The sequence below is a fragment of the Lepisma saccharinum genome, chromosome 21, assembly GCF_977018435.1.
Source record: "Lepisma saccharinum chromosome 21, izLepSacc3.1, whole genome shotgun sequence".
Taxonomy (NCBI): Eukaryota; Metazoa; Arthropoda; class Insecta; order Zygentoma; family Lepismatidae; genus Lepisma; species Lepisma saccharinum.
Genome location: NC_139249.1, coordinates 9299010 through 9321814, shown reverse-complemented (window position 1 = coordinate 9321814; position 22805 = coordinate 9299010). Strand labels below are relative to the sequence as shown.

The window sequence follows — 22805 nt, the reverse complement described above, 5'->3', positions numbered from 1 at the left end:
CGCTGCCTCGGCACGTCACTCGCGCATGTGTAAAATATACTCGTCGTCTGAACAGCGGTGGGAACTGGGTGAACGAAAGAGACACAGTACAGTTCCCATACACTCGATACCAAGGACAGACCAGGATTTAGACGCCAGCCGGAGCGGAGAGACTACAGGTATATCAAGTAGTTCGCGTAACAGGTGCCCGACCTTTTACCTCCCCTTCGTTGCATATTTGGCATGGCATTTTAGCTAACGTTATACGTTTGAGCTGCCATATCGTCCTAGCCATCTGGATTCTGCCATGTTGCGTAAGGGGGAAGGAAGGAGGTCAGTATGGGGCTTTTGTCAAATTCATTTTTTGTAACTCGGGTACACGACTTGTTTAGTAACAGAGATTAATACTTCTAAATTGACGAGCAACTTGTATTGAATTCCTTATTACAAAAAAGAAATTAAGTAGTGTTAAAAATTATTTTTTTGTCTCTCCACTCCGCAAACCGGCTGGATTATTACGTGTACCCTTTTTTAAAATTATTCTATCAGTGACTTGTTTCGGCACCATCTCAAATAGCGTATGCACGATTGTTGGGACGTGTTTCAAATGGGTGTATCTATTTATATTCGTTTGTTTTAATATTTGAATGAAGAATTGGGAAGGGGATTGAATGCGTGTATATATAAATTAAATTTGGGAAGAGTTCATTGCTGTTTATTGTATGCTGTTAGAACGGGAACTAAAGCAAGTAAAGGACAAAGTAAGGTATAGGTGAATGTAAAAGTAGTATTTGAGGTCCGCTTTACTTTAAATTGCGAACATTATCGACTCCGTATATTTTCATTGATTTGTTATATTCCGGGAAATTAAGATATTGAATCTATTGTACTGATCAAGTCGCTGTTCTTATTTTTTTTTACAAAGCTAAACTGTTCTTGAATAAAACCTTGTTAAAATCGAGTACAATTTTTGATCAATCCAAGAATAGACTAAGTTATTATTGTTTTGCAAATAGGAGTTGACGTAGCATTATCTAGGGCGAAAGTGATAATTTATCTGGGTTGTTTTGGGGCGTACGTAATTTTCTTGGGAGGGGGAACTAGACGATTCCCCCACTTCCCAATAAGATTGCGTTAACCCGGATTGCATGCACTCGGCGATTTGAGTTCTTTGTCTCCTGGAGCAAGCCAAAAATCGATCCACGTAGTTCAGGGTAGTATATTGGGTTGGGCGAAATAATAATACTAAGGTAGCAGCTTCCAAAACATCGTACGCTTCAATATTGCATTTAGAGAATTTTGCTATCGGGTAGCAGCAGTATATGCAAAATTGAAGTGTAACAAATAAAATAATAGTATTCGCCACAAGACTCCAAAATGCTTTTGCAGGACCTTGTAGTTGGTGGTGGGGCTTTCGTGCTCTCATGATCCCCTAGGCTATACCGGCGGTAGCATAGCTACTGGCAGGGTCTCCCATGCCGAGCAGGCTAGCGGGTAAAGAGCCAGGCTAAGAAGCAACCTAATGGTCAACGGCTCCAAAGGTGGAAGAAGATGGATGGTCATCTCAACGGCTGAGGAGGCGGAGGAACCTAGAGGAGTAATACCTCTTTAAAAAAACCTTGGTCCATCTGGCTCCGGATGGTAGCACCTTGTAAGGGCCCCTTACCAGGAGTACAATGAAGACCTCTTTGGCATCTGTGGAGAAGGAGACCTTCAGAACGGCAGAGATGGTGGAAGAGGCAACCCACCCTCTTGGGAGACGAGGAAAACCGCTGCCTTGAGAAGGGGAACTTCCAAGGCTAAGGGAGTAAACCCTGAAAGAAAATCCTGGTCTCCCAGGTTGGGGGTTGGGCGTTGTGCCAACAACTCAGCCCTGAAAAATTCAAACAGTTACGAAACTTCAATCAGAGATGGATGGACATTAATTAAAATGACCAAGGCGAAAGGATATGAACATTGAGATGGGTACATGGAACATCAGAACACTTCTCAAACCAGTGTCCCTGAAAATAGTCACGGACCAACTAATTAAATATAACATACAGATAGCTGCCCTGCAGGAAACAAGGTGGACAGATAATGATATATGGGAAACAAAGACACATGTTATATACAGTAGTGGCAAAAAGAAAGGAAATAAAGAAGCAGGCGTGGTATTCATAGTAGAGAGAAGATTGAAAGATAACGTAATGAGAACTAAAGTCTTTAATGTAACCATTATAAATGTCTATGCACCTACAGAAGAAAAAGAACAATTAATAAAAGATGACTTCGATGATAAACTAGAAAAGACAATAGACAGTGTACCATCCAGTGATGCGAAGATGATAATGGGGGACCTAAAGGCACAAATAGGCAAAGAGGAAATTTACAATGAAACAATTGAAAAGCACAGTTTACATGGAAATTCTAACAATAATGGTCAAAGACTCTAAGACCTGGCAATTAGTAAAAATATGATAATAGCAAATATATAAATATACATGGAGATCACCTGATGGAAGAACCAACAATCAAATAGACCATGTTTTGATAGATCGAAGGAGAGCAACAAGCATAATAAATGTACGATCATACAGAGGGGCCAGTTGCGGAACAGATCATTACCTAGTCAAAGTAGTCTTCAGAGGACGAATAACAAAATCAAAACAGAAACGAATCAGAAGTACGATATTAAGAAATTGACAGAAAAGATACATAGTAAGAGGTTTAAGAAAGAATTAGCGCACAAACTAGAAAAAGTAGGCACAACCAACGTGCAAGTAACAAAAGAAGCAGAAGTGGAAGAAATATGGAATAAGTAGGGTTACCAGACGTCCAGATTTTCCTGGACATGTTCTACATTCTTGCATTATGTCCGGCATCCGGGAGGAATTTGAAAAATATCATAAATGTCCTACATTTTGAGCGTCACATAATATTAATTAGGAAAATACGTGATTCAGTTAAAGTGAAATTATGCAAGTTACAAGTCTATGGACTGCACTCCCAAACTCTATAGTGAAATTTATTTTGATTCGGTCATTGCCCAAAAAGAAAATAAAAGTTTCTGTTAGAACAAAAACGGAAGTAGTTTTGGGGCCACATTCTGATGATGTCACTGTTCAGTGCCTGAGTGGAATTTCTTGCCTTGGGGTTTATACTGATGGAACAAGGTGTTTCACAGGGACCGGCACAAACTCAATACTGATGCACCCATTCGTTAACCCACCAGCTTAATACACAAACAACGCACAGTATCGACATTTCGATAGTTTAGTGTTTCTTGTTTTCTATATTGTTTCATCATTTAATACTGAACCTTAGACAAAGATAATATAAGATGCAACATGTAAATAATAAGAATTTAAAATTGTATACTTCTGGTTGACCAAAAATTTATACATATATTACTGTAAGAAATGTGCCATTGTTAAAATTACAACAACTTACACTCACTCCTGAAAAACAATTTTGCATTGTACACTGCCTTTTGATTTTTACCATAAACTGGCTTGTCTGCCCATAAGTAATGTATATTACACGAATTTTAGGTGTGCATTTTTCGAATTTGCAGTCATGAATGCAAAAAATCGTAGCAAGAGAATTATAGAAGAAAATTTAAATTGTACACAAAAACCCCTCTTCCATAGGTCACTAGTGCCACTGCGATGAACTAAAGTGAATGAAAAAAAAATGAAATGTAGCACCATTACTTTCCTACAACCGTGTGAAGTTGCGTTGAAAATTGTTAATCAGGAATAATAAGGACATAAGGTTAATAAGGAAATCAGTGTAGCCATCTTACAAAATAGATGTCTGGAACATAGGTTACAATGTCTGCCCTATGGAAACTAGATGCATGAAATTTGCAGAAATCCACAAAAACCCACTCTTCGATACCATAGAACTTCAGTCCACACATTTTAATAGAAAATAGCAAAACATGGATATGTATACAAATGAACCAAATAACCAAATGAACTGAAATAACATGTGTATTTTTGAAAAAAAAATGACACATTAATTGCTGCCACATGGTGGTAGTCTGTTAATAATTTTGAAACGGCAACAATTTTTTCCCCAACTGTACAAGAGAAAATGTATCTTTATAAAATTCTACCTGTCATTATTAGGGAAAGGATTTTAAGGTGCAAAAAAGGGAAAGTGAAAATACGGCTTTGAAAATGTTTTTAAAAAACGTGCTGATAAAATGCATTTATTCAATGCTCTCCTTTTCTACAGCTTCTGTATATAATGCACGTGCATAGAGAACTGTGGTTCTGCGAATAGGTTTTGTTGAAATTTGCATTTTCTCTCGTGGGGTTTTGGTACATTATCTTGGGAACTATTGGAGCTGCAATTCTAATATTATACCATTTTATAGATCTAGTTCTGCTCTACAAAATGAGACTATAGGATTTTATGTAGCTGCTCAAGAAGAGTGAAAATCATTTATTTTTTTGTACAATTTTTAAACAAAACATGAACGAAAAGGAAGGCGCTGAAGCATCTGAAGGTAAAAGGTGGATAAATGTGCTAATCTCACGAAAAAGGTGCAAAAAGGTGCAACAAAGTTGTGTTCATTTTCCTTGATTTCATGTCGTAAAATACATATCTCAAACGATCGGTATGAAAATAGCTATATTCTTTTAAAGATGCTGCACCTTAAAATCCATTCTCTAGTCATTCCTATTACAACTAAACTTCTGTGCCTACAAGATCAGACATTATTTTTAAAATAAAAGCTTTTTAAACTAATGTATCCCTCCATGAAAGTCATACCTTGAAATATCCCAAAGACAGGAATTGATTATGATTACGTCTGGAGCAGATTTCTTCTTGTCTCTGACATCATGGAAATATGCTTCTATTTCCTTTGTGTACACCTTTGTCAAAAACTTGAAAGCTATTTTAAAGCCATCACCCTGAAGAAGAGAAAATAGTATGATCAGAAAATGAGAACATACTATGATCGCACACACGTCAACAGAGGAGGAGGGTCAAGTCAACCTAGGAATTCGGAAACATTAACCCTAGCTTATCCATGCTATACAAAACTTACTTACCTGAGGGGGGAAGGGGGCTCACAGCCCCACAAGAAACAATTTTTTTATTGAATCACTTGTTTATACAGGTGTAGTTATACATTAATTATAATAGTTACAAAAATGACCATCATTAATAAAATAAGAATCAATTATTGCACAATAGTCATACACATATTTCATCATTCACTCTAAAAATATATTAATGTCATTTCAATATTTTTTTTTGTATATACAGGGTGTTCTGGGAGGAAGCGGCAATACTTTGGGAACAGGTAGTATGGGTGATTCTAAGCAAAAAAGGTTCATGTGAACATGGGTCCGATTTTGAATGATAACTGAGATATGAACAGAAATAAAAATGATGTAGGAAAACATAAACAAAAACAGTAACAAGTAAAACATGGCAATGTAATGGTAATTGTGTAAGTAAATACTCATGTTATTCGACACTGGATAGTTACCAGAGCCTCTTCCACAGTCAGAACAATTCCGGGTTTCCCCGGTTGGGAGTCAAACCCGCGACCCTTGGATTGTTAGTAGAACGCCGCACCGACAGAGCTACCATCACCCCTTAGTAAACCATAATGTTCCCTGACAATTTTGCAAGATTGCCAACAGCACACGTGACACAGTTACTCAACGAAGCGTCTTACCTGCAGTGCTGTGAGAGTGTGTACTTGGAACAGCATACATATTTAATTTAAGGAACAATTTTACATTTGGCATTTCATATACTCAGACTCGAAATACATCTACAAACACAAGTCACAAGCATCTAAAGATATCAGTTTGGCGGTTACGTCCAGATAGGTAATTAACTCTGATACACTTACTACGAGGGTCACTAACAATGAAAAAACAGGAATTTGGCATTGAAAACTGCTTTATTGTTTTTCGAAGTATTCTCCTTTATGGTCAATACACTTTTGCATTCGTTCGAACCATTTGTCAAAGCAGTTTTTCCAATCTTCTTGAGACACCTCCATAATATGGTTTTTGAACGCATCGACGGCGTCTTCCGCCGACGAAAATCGTTGTCCACGCAATTTATTCTTGACATTCGGGAACAAGAAGAAGTCATTGGGTGCCAAATCAGGACTGTACGGTGGATGACCCATCAATTCGATTTTTTGACTGTTCATAAAGTTGGTTGTTAGACGAGATGTGTGACAGCTGGCATTGTCTTGATGAAGAATGATCCGACGGAGTTTGTTTGTTTTCCGTATTTGACCGAAGACCTCTGGCAAACATATTGTTGTGTTCCATTCAGAGTTGACCGTTCTACCTTCCTCTAAAGGCACAGTTGCCACATGATTAGTTTTCCCGAAAAAACAGGTGACCATTTGTTTCGATGTGCTTCGAGCGCGAACAACTTTTGTTGGATTGGGTTCATCATGAAACACCCATACAGTCGACTGCTGTTTACGTTCCGGCTCATATGCATATATCCATGATTCGTCACCTGTTACAATCTTATATACGTCTTTTGAAGCACCACGATTGTATTTATTGAGCATTTGTTTGCACCAATTGACGCGAGCGTCTTTTTGAGTTTTTGTCAAATTGTGTGGGATCCAACAAGAACATACCTTTCTCACAGCTAAATGATCATGTAATATTTTATATATGCTGGTGGAACTAATGCCTATGGTTGCCTCAATCTCACAGTATGTCACATGACGATCTTGCAGTATTAGGTTTTGCACAGCATCAATGTTTTCTTGAACAACAACTGATTTTGGACGACCTTCGCGAATCTCCTCGGTGAGCGAATGGCGGCCACGATTAAATTCGTTATACCAGCGTTTCACAGTCGCAAAGGATGGGGCTTCATCGCCAAATGTGGAAGTAAGTTGATCGATGCACTCTTGTCTTGATAATCCACGTCGAAAATCGTAAAAAAATCATCGCACGAAAATGTTCACGAGTTAATTCCATTTTATTGTTGTCGCGCAATCTCCAAGGCAACATAAACAACACAAATCAAGCTATTGACAAAACATTTGAAGTACGTTATGGTCAATAATGCCAGACGATTCCGTGCAAACGTCAAATCGCGCCTAACTTCAATCAGTGTTGCCAAGGCTCAAAATATAAATAGTGACCCTCGTATTAATTTTTCCACAAAAGTTTTTTTCAGTGATAATTTCGCTACTCGCCTGGTGGCTTCGTCAGTCGTGAACTGTCTTGCTGCGGCTGGCGTGGTTCCTTCTCCTTCCGCTTGTGCTTGTGGCGGTGCTAGTTGATGCAGCACTTTAACTTTTTGTCGTTCTCGTACGGGTGTAGAGCTTCCTGCTGTTGCCGTGCCTCGGGGTTTTGGCGGTTCCATATTTTGTCGTCTGCTTTCGGGGGGCGGTGTTTGCTCACGTGCACAGGATGGGGGGGGGGGGAGCAGGTTGGGTGGGTGTGCATACTCCTGATGGTGGGATAAAACCTGGCTTCCCACCATCAGGAGTATGCACAAACACCCACCCAACCTGCTCTTCTCCAACAACCACCCACCCAACCTGCTCCCTCCTGCGACAAGAAACCAAGCACAGACCCCAAACGTTCGCAAAAAAAAGCCCACCTGGGCACGCAAGCAAAAACCGCCCCACGAAGCAGACAAGATCTGGAACCACCTTGTGCAGTGCCAAAACCCTGAGGCGTGGCAACAGAAGGAACATCTACACCCGCACGAGAACGACAAAAAGTGAAAGTGCTGCATCAACTAGCGCTGCCACAAGCACAAGTGGAAGAAGAAGGAACCACGCCAGCCGCAGAAAGACAGTTCACGCCTGACGAAGCCACCAGACGAGTGGCAAAATCAATCGCTGAAAAAAACTTTCGCGTAAAAATGAGTAGTAAGTGTATCAGAGTTAATTACAAGTCTCAAGTGTTACCGGATATCCTAATCTACAAAAAATTGCTAATCGTACAAGAATTTCAAGCTCAAATTTAACTAATTAACTTCAAGATAGACCAAATAGGGTATCGCAAAGGACACTAACACAGTAAAATGGACTGAGAGAATTCTGTTTTATTATCCACACAACTTTCTCTTCCGTCCTCGATAAAGATCAAAGATAAACTGTGAAAAATGGGATTTGGATTAATAAAAGTTGCAGTTTTTCAAGTCTAGAAAGAAACATTCATGCAGAATTCCCGGAGCCAATAAATTACGCATAATTCCAAGAATTCAACTAATTCCCAGTGAGTAGACACCCTGAAATATGAAGTGAGGAGAGAGGTAATAAGGACGGAGCAATAAATTTTTATAATGATAGAAAGGATTTAACCAACCTTACGAACACTTAAAATTAAGCCACAAATATGATCATAATTTTTAAATCTGAAAACAACACATGCATAACATATCATGGCAAAAAACATGTAACAAATTTCACATCTCTATATTGCTCACCTTAAACTCCCGTTCCTCCTGGAAATCACGGCCTCTATGGAGCTCTCCTTTCTTAACAAGATGGTCTCCTTCATAAGAATGTTCCAGCTAGCACAATGAGAAAAAATGGATGTCATTTTTAGTATGGACCCTCTTTCTTATCTTTGGTGAACTTTGTTATATCCTTGCAAGTTACTAATTCATTTAATGAAAAGAAGTAGAGAATTATCGACATATGTGATTATGAAATTACTTATTGCTAGTAGAGTTATATTTCATAGCTGGCACATTCTATCTCAAGTCAGGCCACTGAGCCTTTTTATTGAAGATTGTTTGCACCATTAGCATACTAATGTGAGAATGCATTACTGATGAGTATTTAACCAGGTAATGAGAAAGAAATGTACGGACTCTGAACTTTCACTCTTAACACATTCACTAATATAAACCATATCCGGATGAACCTAAAAATACGAAGTTTTTCCCATAAGAAGCATTTTTTCCCCCCAAGAAATCATAGGCAATATGTTGTTACGGGCATGCAAGACAGTGTCCACCCGGCTTTTCTCTCTGAATCAATGTTGCCAACTTAGCTCTCTCGGAGCCAGATCTGGCTCTTTTGTGCACTCGTTTGCCCGCCCCGTGCCTCACAATGATTAGGGTGACCAGACGTCCTCTTTTATCCGGACATGTCCTCCTTTTTAGGTGTCTGTCTGGCGTCCGTGCAGATTTTTTTTAGAAATCAGTAAATGTCCTCCTTTTTTGGAAAGAGTATAGAATCAACCATAACAAATGTGCTCCACAGAGAATGTTTCCACACATAACGATCATCATATCACTTGGGGCGCGTTAAGTATTCAAGCAATGCTCACCTAGCATAGGAGCTGAACACGATCACCTTCCCGACTGAGTCATTAGTGAGGGCATGTGCGATTCAGAAAAGTCGGTACCGGGATCGTTTTTAAATATCTGCCATCCCGATTGCGACTTACAGAAATGATTTCCAGACTTTTTGGGATTCCGAGCAGTCCGGAAATTCCAAATAGTAATTTTTAAAAGTGGTTAATTCTTGATGATTTCAGCACTGTAACTGTCTTGACTCTTCTCGGAAATTGTTAGCTTTTATTTTTTTTTAAAAAAAAAAATTAAGACAAAATTAAGTGTAAAGTTCGTGATTTCCACAGCGTTGGAAATATTTTTCCCATTCAGAAAATTTCCTGACCTCATCGGGAATTTGCGAATTTTTCCCATCCTGAACGTCGGGATTTAAAACAAATAAGTTTAAGCGAAGCTTACTTGTTACATTTGCATTCACTTATGGTGATATTGCATTCACATATCCAAGAATTGGAAAAAGAGTAAAATTCTGTGCTTCAAAGTATAGATATCTTAGTTATGATCAGAGTTAGGATTTTTAGGGGAAAATTTCATTGGGAAAAAGGAAGGGAAAAGGTGGTAAAATAAGACCCAAAAAGGGGCAAAAAAGGTGCTGATTGGTGCAAAAAAAGGTGCTGATAATTATACTACTTATTAAAACTTTCCCTCCTATGTTATTAGTCTAAGCTATTCACTCGAAGGTGTGTACACATCACACACTTAGGTTGTGTTACAGTTATTCACCAGAGTCGGGGAAAAACACAAAGCTGTTGTACCTTACAACATTAAGCATTTCTAAATTTTTCAAAGTGAGTTTGTTTCTTTTCGTAGATAAAATATCTTTATATAAGCTGAAGCTTCTCTCTACATTCACAGAAACAAGTAGGGCAAACTTAGTATTTACTCGGAATGGCAACTCTGTGGAAGTGACAAATTCCACAACATCCGGATTCTTGTCAAGACTAGCCTCAAGTTTGTCTCATGCAAAACCATCTAACTGTCCCCTCACAGTAGTAAAGATATCCCATTGTTTTTCCTTTTCGACGCCTTGTTCTTCTAAGCTTTTCATGGCTGTTGACAGGTACTTTTAGGAATGTACACAAAATAGTTATTTTTGCAAATCATCTATCTTGTCTGGGAGGAGAAGTTGCTGTGCCTTGGAAATTGCACCTGCGTCGGTTGAATCCAGGGAAAGCACAAACTCCTTATTTTTTTCAAGATTTTCACACAGAAATGCAGCACACTCAATCCATGATCGCCAGCGAGTAATGATGGGGAAATGTGGCAGGGGCAGGCAGGTAGTTTCTCTGTAGGCAAGAATGCGACTCGGGGCCTTAAGGAGTATTTTCTTCAGATCAGATATGAACTCATTTACAATGTTGTATTCTAATAGATTCAGAAACCCTGTGAAGGGCATGAGCCAAACAGGTTAAATCTTCAACTTAGGGAACAACGGCTTCAATTGGTTAAATGCCGAAAGCATGTAGGGAGCCTGGTCAGTAACTACAACAACTTTTTCGAACCGAATTCCACAGAGCCACAGTTTTTGACAGAAACCCATAAATGACTGCATCACTGTACTGGCATTGGTTTTCTGCAACTCATACATGTTTAGTAACATGGGCTTAACTTCCTCACCTGTCAGAGGAAAAACCAAAATGTTCAAAACATATCGTTGCATTGAGTCTGTCGTCTCATCCAGAAAGACACCTATATCGCAATCTGACACTTTCACCTTAATTTACGAACAGTTTCTTCATAGTTTTTCCTTAACGTACTCTCATCGGGCACTGACAACCGTCTGTACTTTTTAAAGAAACCTTTCAAGGCCACATGGTTCACCTTGTTGAGTGGCATCCCCGCCTGTGTAAAAGATGCACACAAGTCAACATTAAATTCCTTTAAATTGTGGTTCTTGGAAGAACACTGCTCAAATGGATTGCGTAAGAGAGGCTGCCGAGATTTACTTCCTTGCAGATTCTTGTTCTTTTGATGCTTAGAGCTGTAAATATGTTGCTGGATGCGATCTCTCTGGTGTTTTTCATCTAATGTGATTCCCGTATCACAAACCGTGCATCGAATAACAGTTCCATCACTTTCTATGAACTCGTGCTTAAATTCTTGAGCCAGACTGAGAAATCGGGATCTGGGCACTTTCGGCATGGTAAAGTACATGCATTAACAGGATCTAAGAGAGTGAAAAAGCAGGTGAGGAACTTACATCAACAAACAATATCTGTCCACTGCTCACGCATGAAACGTGTAACCCACCATTTCAGAAACACATTGTTGCTTCACTGCTCCCAAGACCAAACTGCGTTTCCTTCTTCCTTCTATCTTAAAAAAAATAACGGCGATCTGGTGCATATCAGTAGTGGTCTTTCCATTGTTGATTTCAAGTAGGCAACAATCAAGCACAGTTTAAATACATTCAATTTCAGTTAACAATGTGAAAATATCTTAAAGAGAAAAGTGTCGCGAGAAAAGGAAATAAAAATTCAATGATTTGCTGAGGAAATATATTTAACACCACCAGTAAAAGGACACAAAAAGGGGAGGAAAAGAGATTAAGAACACGAAAAAGGGGGAAAATAGATAAATGTCCCAGAAAAGGGAGGGAAGGGGAAAGGTTATCAAAAAAAGGGGAAAAAAGGTGCTGGAAAATTAGCTCCATTCTCACGTTGAGGCAACATTTCACACACTGAGTCCTTCCAGAGAGGTCTCACTTTCACTATGAAAAAAAGGTGTGCACCTAAAAATCCTAACTCTGGTTATGATTGTCATGTGTTAAATAATAGATTAGGAGATTGCTTTCATTGCTTAAAGGCAAGAGGAAATTTCAAATTGTTGAAAAATCATCAGAATTATATGTCAGCAAAGTGTTGGTACTTTATTTATTAATGACATTATGAATAATGGCAAATGAGTCGTCATTTTTTGCTGTGTCCTCTTTCTTATGACTTTGTCCTCCTTTTCACCATGCTCTGTCCTCCTTTTTGAATGTATGTGTCTGGTAATCCTAACTATGATACCATCACTGGTTCCGGCCCACATAGACCAACTTTTGTCATGATTATACATTTTGCATGTGACGTGATATTGTTATATTGGCTGCATCGACCCATCCCCCTCTTATACCCCCAGCTACTTTTCTTTATAGCGCCGTGTTGATGTGAAATTGGCATAATATTGTTATAAGGGAATCCTTTATTTTCGATTTCGTACGACCATGATGCTGCTGGATTTAGATGGTGAAAACTAAGAATAAATTGTCATCAATTTAGAGTTAATGGTAATAGCAGCGCCCCACCCCTTTGACAACTAACATTACTCTAGGAAGAACTTCGTAAATCTAGCTCCTTGAAAGTCAGTTTTAACTCCATTTAAGGTGAAGTTTAGCTCTTTTATGCGCACCAGGTTTGGCAACACTGCCAGGAGGCAAGGAAAAATGCATTGGGCATATGGAGTATTATTTGATTTGTTACCTTGGGAATATCAAACTTCTGATGGAATAGAAAATGATATCAACAGTAAGAGTTTGAAGAAGTGATTGCCCAGCAGAAAAGTCGTAACTCCCATTTGATTAGCCGTAACTTGATGTTGAAGTTCATTTCCCATAAGGAATACATGGGATTTCGAAAACTCTGATTCGTCACATTTTTTACAGGTTGTATCTAGCTTAATAATCAACTTTGAAAAATGCTTCGACCTGCCACATGTGAAGAAATTCATACTCTCTTGTACTCCCACGTTTTTCTTCAGTAGCATTGCCCATTCCGACGATATTCAAATAAATGCACACATGGTGCATAACTGTATCTCCACGCCTTAAGTGTTCTATTCTTTAACTTTGTTTCTGCAATGTACAAAACTTAATCTTTCCAGATATATGTTACATTTCACATAAATTTTGTCACATTTATGACTTTTTCTGTAACAATATTTTGAAAGTATAACATTGAATAAAAATTACTGGAAACATGTACTGATAAGGTAATACAGAATTTATTAATGAAAATTAAAAAAAAAACTTCCTATTAGGATTGAAATCATCACTAACTGAAAAATTCGAAAGCACATCCTCGTAAAATATTTCTAAGTGTCCAAGTAAAATTCAATAACAAAGAAAAAGAGACATCTAGTGCTTGGAATTTGAAAGAGGTGGTTACAATGCAACTGCACAAGAGATGTGGTGCGTTTATAGCCCATCGTTCATTCACAATATTATTTTACAGTAAACAACATGCCATGCCTGTCGTTCGTCCTGAAAGGGTTAAAATGATGTAATGACATGCAATATATGATTCTTGAGTGAACAGCGTATCAAATCAAAATTCCCTGGCTTTTCTAGGTTTTCAAGATCAAGAACAAAAATTTTACAGACTAAAGCCATTGGTGAAATTCATATATTTAAACATGTGTATAAGCAGGTCACTATATTTCAGCTAACACCACACTTAATCAAGTTTTTTGGAATATTGACTTCACATGTAAAAGTGAAAACTGCAGGACTGAGTTACGACTAACAAAGATTTTTTTTTCACATAAAACTAATGAAAATTACAGCATAAATAATACATAATTATATTCAAATTTAGAAAATCTGTATTAATTCTAATATCTACTAAACGAACAAGAAAGTGGTAAATTACTATAGTAGTTTTCTACATGAAAATAGTTCAAAATATGACCATTTCCTAGAGCATTTAATATAAAATTTCTAGTGTGACTGCAGGTAACACTCAGTATATCAAATTGAAGTGCAGCCTGTACACAAGAAATTTAGAAGTTCTTGCCTTGTAGCCTACTTGTTTCCTTGTTCAAAAACTTTCTTTTAGTGCACTACTAAAAAAAATTTGTTGTTTTCCAGGATTTACAGTGGAAACTTGATTTTCCATTTTCTCGTATTACAAATTCAAACTTGATGGTTTCAACATAGCAAAACGTTAATAAAATTTTCCTTGATTTTACATTTCCCGCATTTCAAGTTCTTTTGGCTTGGTCTCCAGAAAAACATAAAATTGAAGTACGGTTTTCCAGACTGGCAAACACCATAAGTAGAGAAAATTAGCAGAAACGTACTCGTACATCTGGGTAAACAATAAGCCGCAATAAGCTTTCACTTGTGTTTTTTTCTCAATTCCACACTTGTGGGATGCCAATTTGTTTCAATACAAACCAAATTCATGAAAGAAAAACAGCTGTTCATGTGGAAAATAGTAAAACATGAGATTAATACAATTCAGCTTACCTTACTCTTCAGACTTGCCGAATCAATCAAAGTATTCTTTCGTAACAGCCATAGCAAATCCTTGTACATTGCTCGTACATCTAATAACAAGAAAATACATAATCAATTACCAAAGACAATATTTTAAATCAATATTAACTTTCATTACACAGGCTGCGTAACCTCATTGAACAGGAGGTTTTAAAGAAATCTGTTACCATAGAATGCTGAAGTCTACTTTATGCACAGTTAGGTTAATCGGTACTGACTCTACAGGTTAAAATGGGACCAAGTCACTAAATTTTAGTTTTTTTACATACTTTTTTGTATTTTTTAAATAACGAATTCAAGAAAGTAATATTTTGTCCAAAAGTTGTCTATTGTGGTAGGCAAATTCAAGTGACTAGGTTACGCAGCCTATTGCTAGAACAATAGGCTACTAAGGAGTGATGGCAACACTACTTTTTTACTAGTGCATAATAATACATTTTAATCATTGTTTAATGATCGAGCTATGGGTCAATTTTTCAACTATACTTAGCATGATTGTAAGTCCATAGCAGTGCTACATTTCGAAATTTATATTCTTGAGTAAATTGTTCTTTTCTCTCTATTTACATCTGTCTCAAGATAGAATGTCAACATTTTACCTCCTCTAAAAAGCCAGAATGTAAATATTCTAGAAGTCTCTACATTCTAACTATAAATAAAACGAACATAAACTCTCTACGATGAATAGTTTTTATTGTCAGGGTGGCTACTCTAGGACCATGATAAAATGCAAGTATAATTCCCAGTTTTCAAGGCATACTTTCCAAAAATTCAAGGGGACAGATTGTTTCTCCACTTCAACATTACATTTACTACTTTTCACCACACACACACACAAATATATTAACATTAAATGGTATATACATTTAAAATAAAGGGTGTTCCGTATAGGAGGCTGAATTAGAAAATAGGGAAAATATCATGAAAATAGTTATATTTCACATATATGTAAGCAGGACCATTTCCCATTTACGTATGAAAGAAAATGTCAGGCATATGTCCACCCCTACTGAGTCTGCATGCATTTATACACTCCACTAAATTATTGATAACCCTCTCGCAGGTGTCTGTCCCGATGCCTCCAATCACCCGTATGATTTCCACAATCAGTTCCAAAAGGGTTCGTGGTTTGTTGGCGTACACCTGTGATTTCACAAACCCCCATAAGAAGAAATCACAGGGTGTAAGATCACAGTCCACCTGCCAAAACCCACACCACACAGTCCTTCTCAGCGGATGGATGGATTTCACGCTCCTGGATTATTCAAGGATTTTCGGAAGGAAACCACAACAAACAAGTGAAAACAATTGAGGCTACATTAATCGGCATGACAACACATGTCAACATTTGTAGGAACAGGTCTGCCAACCTCTAAACAAAACAATAGCACTCGATTCAAATTTGGCATCCTATACGGAACACCCTATATTTAATATAAGGTGTCTTTTTACACACACAGACTAGAAATATATCTACAACCACAAGTCGCAAATGTTACAGAATATACAAATCTATGAAAAATTGTTCATTGTATAAGAATTTCAATTTCAAATCTACCTGATCAACTTCTGTATATTTAATTCCATCTGTCAGATAGATTGTTCTGCAAAGAACACTAACGAAGCAAAATACTTGAGAGAAGTATGTGTTATTTCTCACGCAGTCATATTTTCCTTCCTTGATAAAAATAAAAACTAAACTGAAAAAATTGTGTATAAATTGAATGGGATATAGATTAAGAAAAGATGCAATTTTTCATGTCTACGGAGAAAAATTCACGCTGAAATTACGCATAACTCCCGGAGGAGCTAATAATTCACACATAATTCCCGGTGAGTAACCACTCTGTGAATTTTTGGAAACATTTTTGTACGTTAAAAAAAAATTATGCTTTAAAATTCATGTCAACAGCTTTTGAGTAATATTCAATTCTCGTATTACACTGTAGGCTAATTCGAATGTCATACCTTCACATGTATGTAAATGAACAAAGACAGAACTGATATCATCTGTATTTCGGGGAAACAATACATTAATGGCTGTCACATGGTGCTACTACATATATGGGGCATTCCATGTAAATAAAATTAATCAATCTGAAAATTATTATTGCTTTTAATTGCATAAGGTTTAAATGCTCGTGAATGCATATTTTACCAACAAATATTACTAGCACCTCTTATGTAAACTCTATGCTTCACAGACAAATCAAGTCAAACTTGACTACACATTTAAAGCGTCACAAGAGTTGAGGGTAGTGGAGAGTTTCAAATATATAGGAAGCATAATTGAGATAAGTGGAAGAATAGATGAGGAGTTAAAGAGAAGAGAAAAAATGGATGGTGTACTGAGTAGTAGCTAGTCTAGCAGAGATAGATCAATCAATCGTTAACTTGGGCCGCTAGTTTCACCACCTGATGAAGGTAGTCACTCAGAAATATTATAATAATGTACATGTCTTAAAAAATAATTTAGCCAGTCCAATGATGAGCATGAAAGTTGAAGATTTACTTACTTGAGTCTCCTAGAAAAAGAATTTCCTTGTTTCTTAGAAGACTCTGTGTATGACTCTTCAAAAATATGTCTGCCATATTCTAGTCCCTTTTTGGCACTTTCACTGAAAAATAAATAAATAAATAACAGTTTTGCCTAGTTTACATGCGTGCCAGATGAGCTAATGCAGGATGAGAATAATTCACCGTCTCCGTGTTAGCTTCCTAATTCCTTTTTGACACCTACGTGTGCCTCATCAAAATGGAAAAATACATTTAAAAACAGCAAAATTTTCATGGACAGACTCTACTTCAGTTACTGGATACATCTTTGGTATTTTCAAATAATTTTTCTTCAGGAGAAAAATTATTAAAATTTCAGTATCTGCCAAACATCTGAAATTCCTTTATTTTCTTGTTTTTCACATTGGTACTTACGTATTCTGCATTGCTAAGGATTCTTGAAGGTGGGATTTTGTTTCTTTCACAACAATAATTTCAATTTTCCACATATCGAGTAATTATTGTTCGTTGGTTTTTCGGTTGCATTACACACAACATGGTGGGCAAATTTTGACTAGCGTTGTCTACGATCAGTGGGTGTGCAGTGTTTCCAACCTTCTTCACCAAAAAATACCTACTTTCGTGTTACTGATTTTGTATTTTTTTCCGGGTAAGAAAACCCCACAAACCATGCACAGATAGCCCCACAAACCATTCACAGATAGCTTCACAAACCATTCATAAATAGCCCCATGAACCATGCATGGGAAGGTTAGGTTAGGTTTGGTTAGGCAAACATAGTTAAAATTGTCATGTTCTTGCAAAACAATGGCGTGGTTGGAAACACGGACAGGGTGTTACATCATCAAATGCATGCAACATTTGGTTCACATAGTGGAAGGACATAAAGGCAACAGCTTTCGTGCATTGCAGAGACATTAATCTTCAAAAATACATGATTTACTAGCGATATAAATTAAGCGATGGGAAAAAACACTTCCACGACCTTTCAAAAGTGTACGGAAAGTCAGTTCGGTAAGTACTTTCTCCTGTAAAATTGAAGAAATAAGTTTTGCGGATACCAAAATTTTGCCAAAAAAATTTAGTGTGGAAATTTTCATTTTTCATGGGAGGAAGGTTTAAATATGCTCAGTACAGTGTGGAATATCACACACCACTACTCAGTAAACTTCTTTTTAACTTCATTCGATTTCTTATCTTTTTTTCGGGTACCAGTATGGTATAGGGAAAACACATTTCACTGGTTCATTTAGTCATTTTTTACATTCGTACTTACCTATTATGCATTGCGAAACATTGTTTAAGGTGGGATTTCGCTTCTTTTCACGAAAATAGATTCAATGTTACACATATTGAGTAATTATTGTTCGCTCCTCTCACACACAATATGGCGGAGAAATCTTGACTAGTGTTGTCGATGATCAGTGGGTTTGCAGTGTTGCAACCTTCTTCACCAAAAAATACCTACTTTCGTGTTACTCATTTCGTATTTTTTTCCGGGTTCAAAAACCCCACGAACCATGCACATGTAGCCCCACACACCATTGACAAGATAGCCCCATGAACCATGCATGGATAGCCACACAAACCAATCATAAATACACAAACCATTCATAAATAGCCCCACGAACCATGCATGCGTAACCCCACACACCATTCATGGATAGTCCCACAAACCATTCACAGATAGCCCCACGAACCATGCAAGGATAGCCCCACAAACCATTCATAAATAGCCACACAAACCATGCATGCAAGGTTAGGTTAGGCAAACATAGTTAAAATTGTCATGTTCTGGCAAAACAATGGCGAGTTTGGAAACACTGACTGGGGGTTACGTCACAGAACGCATGGAACATTTGGTTCACGTAGTCGAACGTAATAGATGCAATAGCGTTAATTTCGAAAAAAAAACATGATTTACCAGCCGAATAAGTTGAACGAAGGGAGAAAACAATTCCACTAGCTTCCAAAGTCTACAGAAACTCATTTCCGTAAGTAGTTTCTCCTGTAAATTTGCAGAAATGTGTTTTCCCTATACCATCCTGTTCCTTTTTTTGGTAATCTTGTTAACATAAAACTGTAACAGTATGGTATAGTGAAAACACATTTCTTTAAATTTACAGGAGAAACTACTTACGGAAATGAGTTTCTGTAGACTTTGGAAGCTAGTGGAAGTGTTTTCTCCCTTCGTTTAACTTATTTGGTTGGTAAATCATGTATTTTTCGACATCAATGTATCTCAGATGAATGATAGCTCTTGCCACCATTACTGTCGACTACGTGAATCAAATTTATTTACGACTTTGTTCCGTGCGTTCGATTATGTAACCCTCTGTTAGTGTTGCAACCACGCGGTAGTTTTACAAGATGACGTGTGAGCAGGGTTTTTTTTCAATTTAATTTTCTGTTTGCCAAACCTAACCTTCCGTGAATGGTTTGTGGATCAATTTTCACTTAAAAACCTTCTGTGAATAGTTTGTGCGGCATTTTTCGGTTAATAAGTGTTAGTGTAGCAACCACGCGGTAGTTCGGTAGTTTTACAAGATGACGTGTGAGCGTTTTTTTTTTGTTTATTTTTTTTTAAATTTAATTTTCTGTTTGCCTAACCTAACCTTCCGTGAATGGTTTGTGGATCAATTTTCGCTTAAAAACTTTCTGTAAATAGTTTGTGCAGCATTTTTCGGTTAATAAGTTTGGAAACACTGCATATCAGCTGACGACAGACAACGTGAGTCAAGATTTGCCTGCCATATTGTGTGTAACGAAAGCGAATTAGCAACAAACAATAAATATGGTAACAGTTTCTACATTGGAGACACATTTCTTCAATTTTACAGAAGAAACTACTTACGGAAATGAGTCATTTGCTTGCCATACGACAACCGGATGCTGCGTACGTTTCATGACGTAAGACCCTGTCAGTGTTTCAACCCCCTTTTTTTTTTTTTACTATGCTTGCCTAATGAAACCAACCCCGAAATGGTTCGTGGGGCTATCCGTGAATGGTTTGTGGGGCTATACGTGTATAGTTTGTGAGGCTATCCGTCAGCTACCCGTGCATAATGTATAATTTTCACCGTGACGAACACGATAGTATGTATTTTTCGGTGAAGAAGGTTGAAACACTGCATACCCACAATTTGAGTCAAAATGTGCCCGCCATATTGTGTGTTCCGGAAGTGAAGAAAGGAATAAAAAAAAAGCACTCAGAATGTGAAAAATTGGGTTTGTTTTCGTGTAAAAAGCAAAATGGCATCTTGAACTATGTTCCGTAATACACAATTGGTAAGTACGAACCATGCGAAACACAAAATAGCCGATTTTAATGTGTCTCCGATCTAAGAAATTGGTACCATAAATACTTGTAATATTAAAAATTACGCTTTTTTCAATGAAAAAAGCAAAATTCCACATTAAAAAATGTTCCGCTATGCATAACAGCTAAGTACAAATTACGCTTTTTTCATGTTCGGTAACACTTTACTATACCGGAGACAGATTTCTTCAAATTTACAGGAGAAAGTACTTCCGCAAATCATTTTCTGTAGCGTTGTTGATGTTCGGGAATGTAGTTTTGACCCATTTTAATGTGAATGCATGTGATTTTCTACGAAAATCTATTTCCGACCCGCTATTGCTGCTGCCGCCATTTGCTTTCTGCAGGAGAGCACAATACGCGCTATTGCTGCTGTTACAAGCTGATGTTGTCCTTATATGCTAAATTGAACTAAAGAAATGCTAATGGAACCTAACCTAACAGGCCTAACCTAACCTAGTAGCCATACCTGATCCCTGTGATGGTTCATGGGGCTATCGTGAATTTTTGGGCTAACATCAATGGTTTTTGGGGCTACCCGTGGATGGTTTGTGGGAAGTAAGGAACAACAGTAAGTACTCGTTAATGTATGAAATAGACATTATTTTCGTTAGAAATTCATTATTTCACTTAAAGAAATGTTCCGCAATGCAGAATAGTACGTTAGCTATGTAAAAAATTGCGAAATAAATCATTGATAGGTGTCTCCGGTATAGTAAAGTAGTACCAAATGTTCCGCTATGCATAACAGGTAAGTACAAATGTAAATAATTAGGAAATAAACGAGTGAAATGTGTTTTCACTATACCATACTGTTACCTATAAAACAATCTTTAAAAAACACATTTAAGCATACTACACAATTCAATTAAAAATCCAGCAATAAAGATTCTAATTGCATACACAAACTGTTGATGTGGAAACTGTTGGTGAGGAGATATTCCCTCGAGCTTTCGGGCTAGATTAGGAATGGAAAATGCTCCGAGCACTGAGACATATATGAAATGCTTTTGAACACTACTGTATGAATTCGACCATGTGTTTAATTCCACAACACCACAACAACGTATTCCAAAAATAATATTGTTTTCATTAGTGAACAAATACATCTGCATTTCATGGTAATAAAGAGTAATCACAGTTCTTTCTCTCTCTCTCTCTCTATCACACTTTATTCTTTACTACTAAATATGAAGTCTATGATAGGTCAACACATACTCTGATTATGTCAAAAATGACACTCAATCTGTTTTGAACAATCTCGTAACGATTGCATTTAGAATAAAAATGCAGTTTTCATTAAAACAAAACTACAATGAACTATTTAGTGTCCTCATTGCATGCTTTAGATAAAGTAAAGTCTACAAAATACATTGCAAGACGGTTACAGCCAAACTGTCACTTGCTTATAAAGACAAGTGTTGCGTTACGTTTAAACCTTTTCTTCAAGATTCTGTTGGCAGTTGTCACCAGATGTTTAATACATAAAGATATATTACAGTCTTAGATATTCCATAAAGTGCATTTTAAACACGTTGTCATAAATATCTTGCAGCAATAATACAATAAAAATATACCTGACGTAAGTCCTTCACTGTACATGGAAGTTCAGGTTCAAACATGTTCGTTACCAGAAATAATATTCTTGCTACACGAAAGAAAGATGTGTTTTACATAGCGTCTTACTGAATGCATGGTGTCCCTGTGAACAAGTGCCATTTCTTCGACAAAATCTATATAACAATATTTACCGTGTGTCGAAGATCGTTTCCACTCTTGCCTTGTTCATTTCTTAATAACTTACTGTCTTGATTAAAAGGAAAAGTTTTTTCGGTCGAACAACAGGCGTCCGCAGAGTGGGCACTTACCCCCCCCCCCCGAGATATCTGGAAGGACATCATGTAATTCAAATGGTGGAATTGTAGCATGAAACATGAACGACGAGTGCTGTGAAAGACAACAGATTATCCTAGTACTTTAATTGTTGGAAAGTATCCTCCACTTTAAGCACTGCTGCCCCCCTGAGAAAAAAAAAAAAAACCTGCGTGCGGCCTTGACTCCAGCCTCTGCACGCTTTGTAGCTTCTTTTACGCGATATTTATAACTTCCATTCATTGCTCCATGATGTACATATTTTTAAAAAAATCAATCACTGATGTACGTACCTGATCCCCTGTATGTACAGTAAACGGCAAAGATAATGGTAGGCAAATTTTTCACCATTATTTACATTACTTTTTAATTCTACCAGGCGGTAGAGGTGGGAGGGGGAAGGGGCTTTCGGGTGTTTCATAAAATCTTTTAAGTAAGGTAGCCTATTTAGTATTTACATCTTTTGTATCGATAGAGGCGGGATGCTTGATGAGTGCTTCACTGACATAAGGCACCCAATGAGTAATGTGAAAAAAGTTGAGGAAGATA

General features: G+C 37.3%; 1 protein-coding gene across 4 annotated transcripts in view; it reads right to left on the bottom strand.

Moving 5' to 3' along the window:
- LOC146004015 (PC-esterase domain-containing protein 1A-like) overlaps positions 1-22013 on the bottom strand; it is a 58340-nt gene extending 36327 nt beyond the window's left edge. For 3 of the 4 annotated variants that reach the window (XM_083142576.1, XM_083142579.1, XM_083142578.1), the window contains exons 1-5: positions 21962-22013; positions 17065-17166; positions 14519-14598; positions 8413-8499; positions 4744-4886 (exon numbers count right to left, since the gene is read on the bottom strand). In XM_083142576.1, coding sequence (XP_082998702.1) covers positions 4744-4886; positions 8413-8499; positions 14519-14598; positions 17065-17140 — 386 coding nt within the window. In that variant the 5' untranslated portion in view covers positions 17141-17166; positions 21962-22013. Of the gene's footprint in view, positions 1-4743; positions 4887-8412; positions 8500-14518; positions 14599-17064; positions 17167-21602; positions 21659-21961 lie in introns of those variants that run through there. The other variant, XM_083142577.1, reaches the window with a different exon arrangement.
- Between the last annotated feature and the right edge of the window lie 792 nt (positions 22014-22805).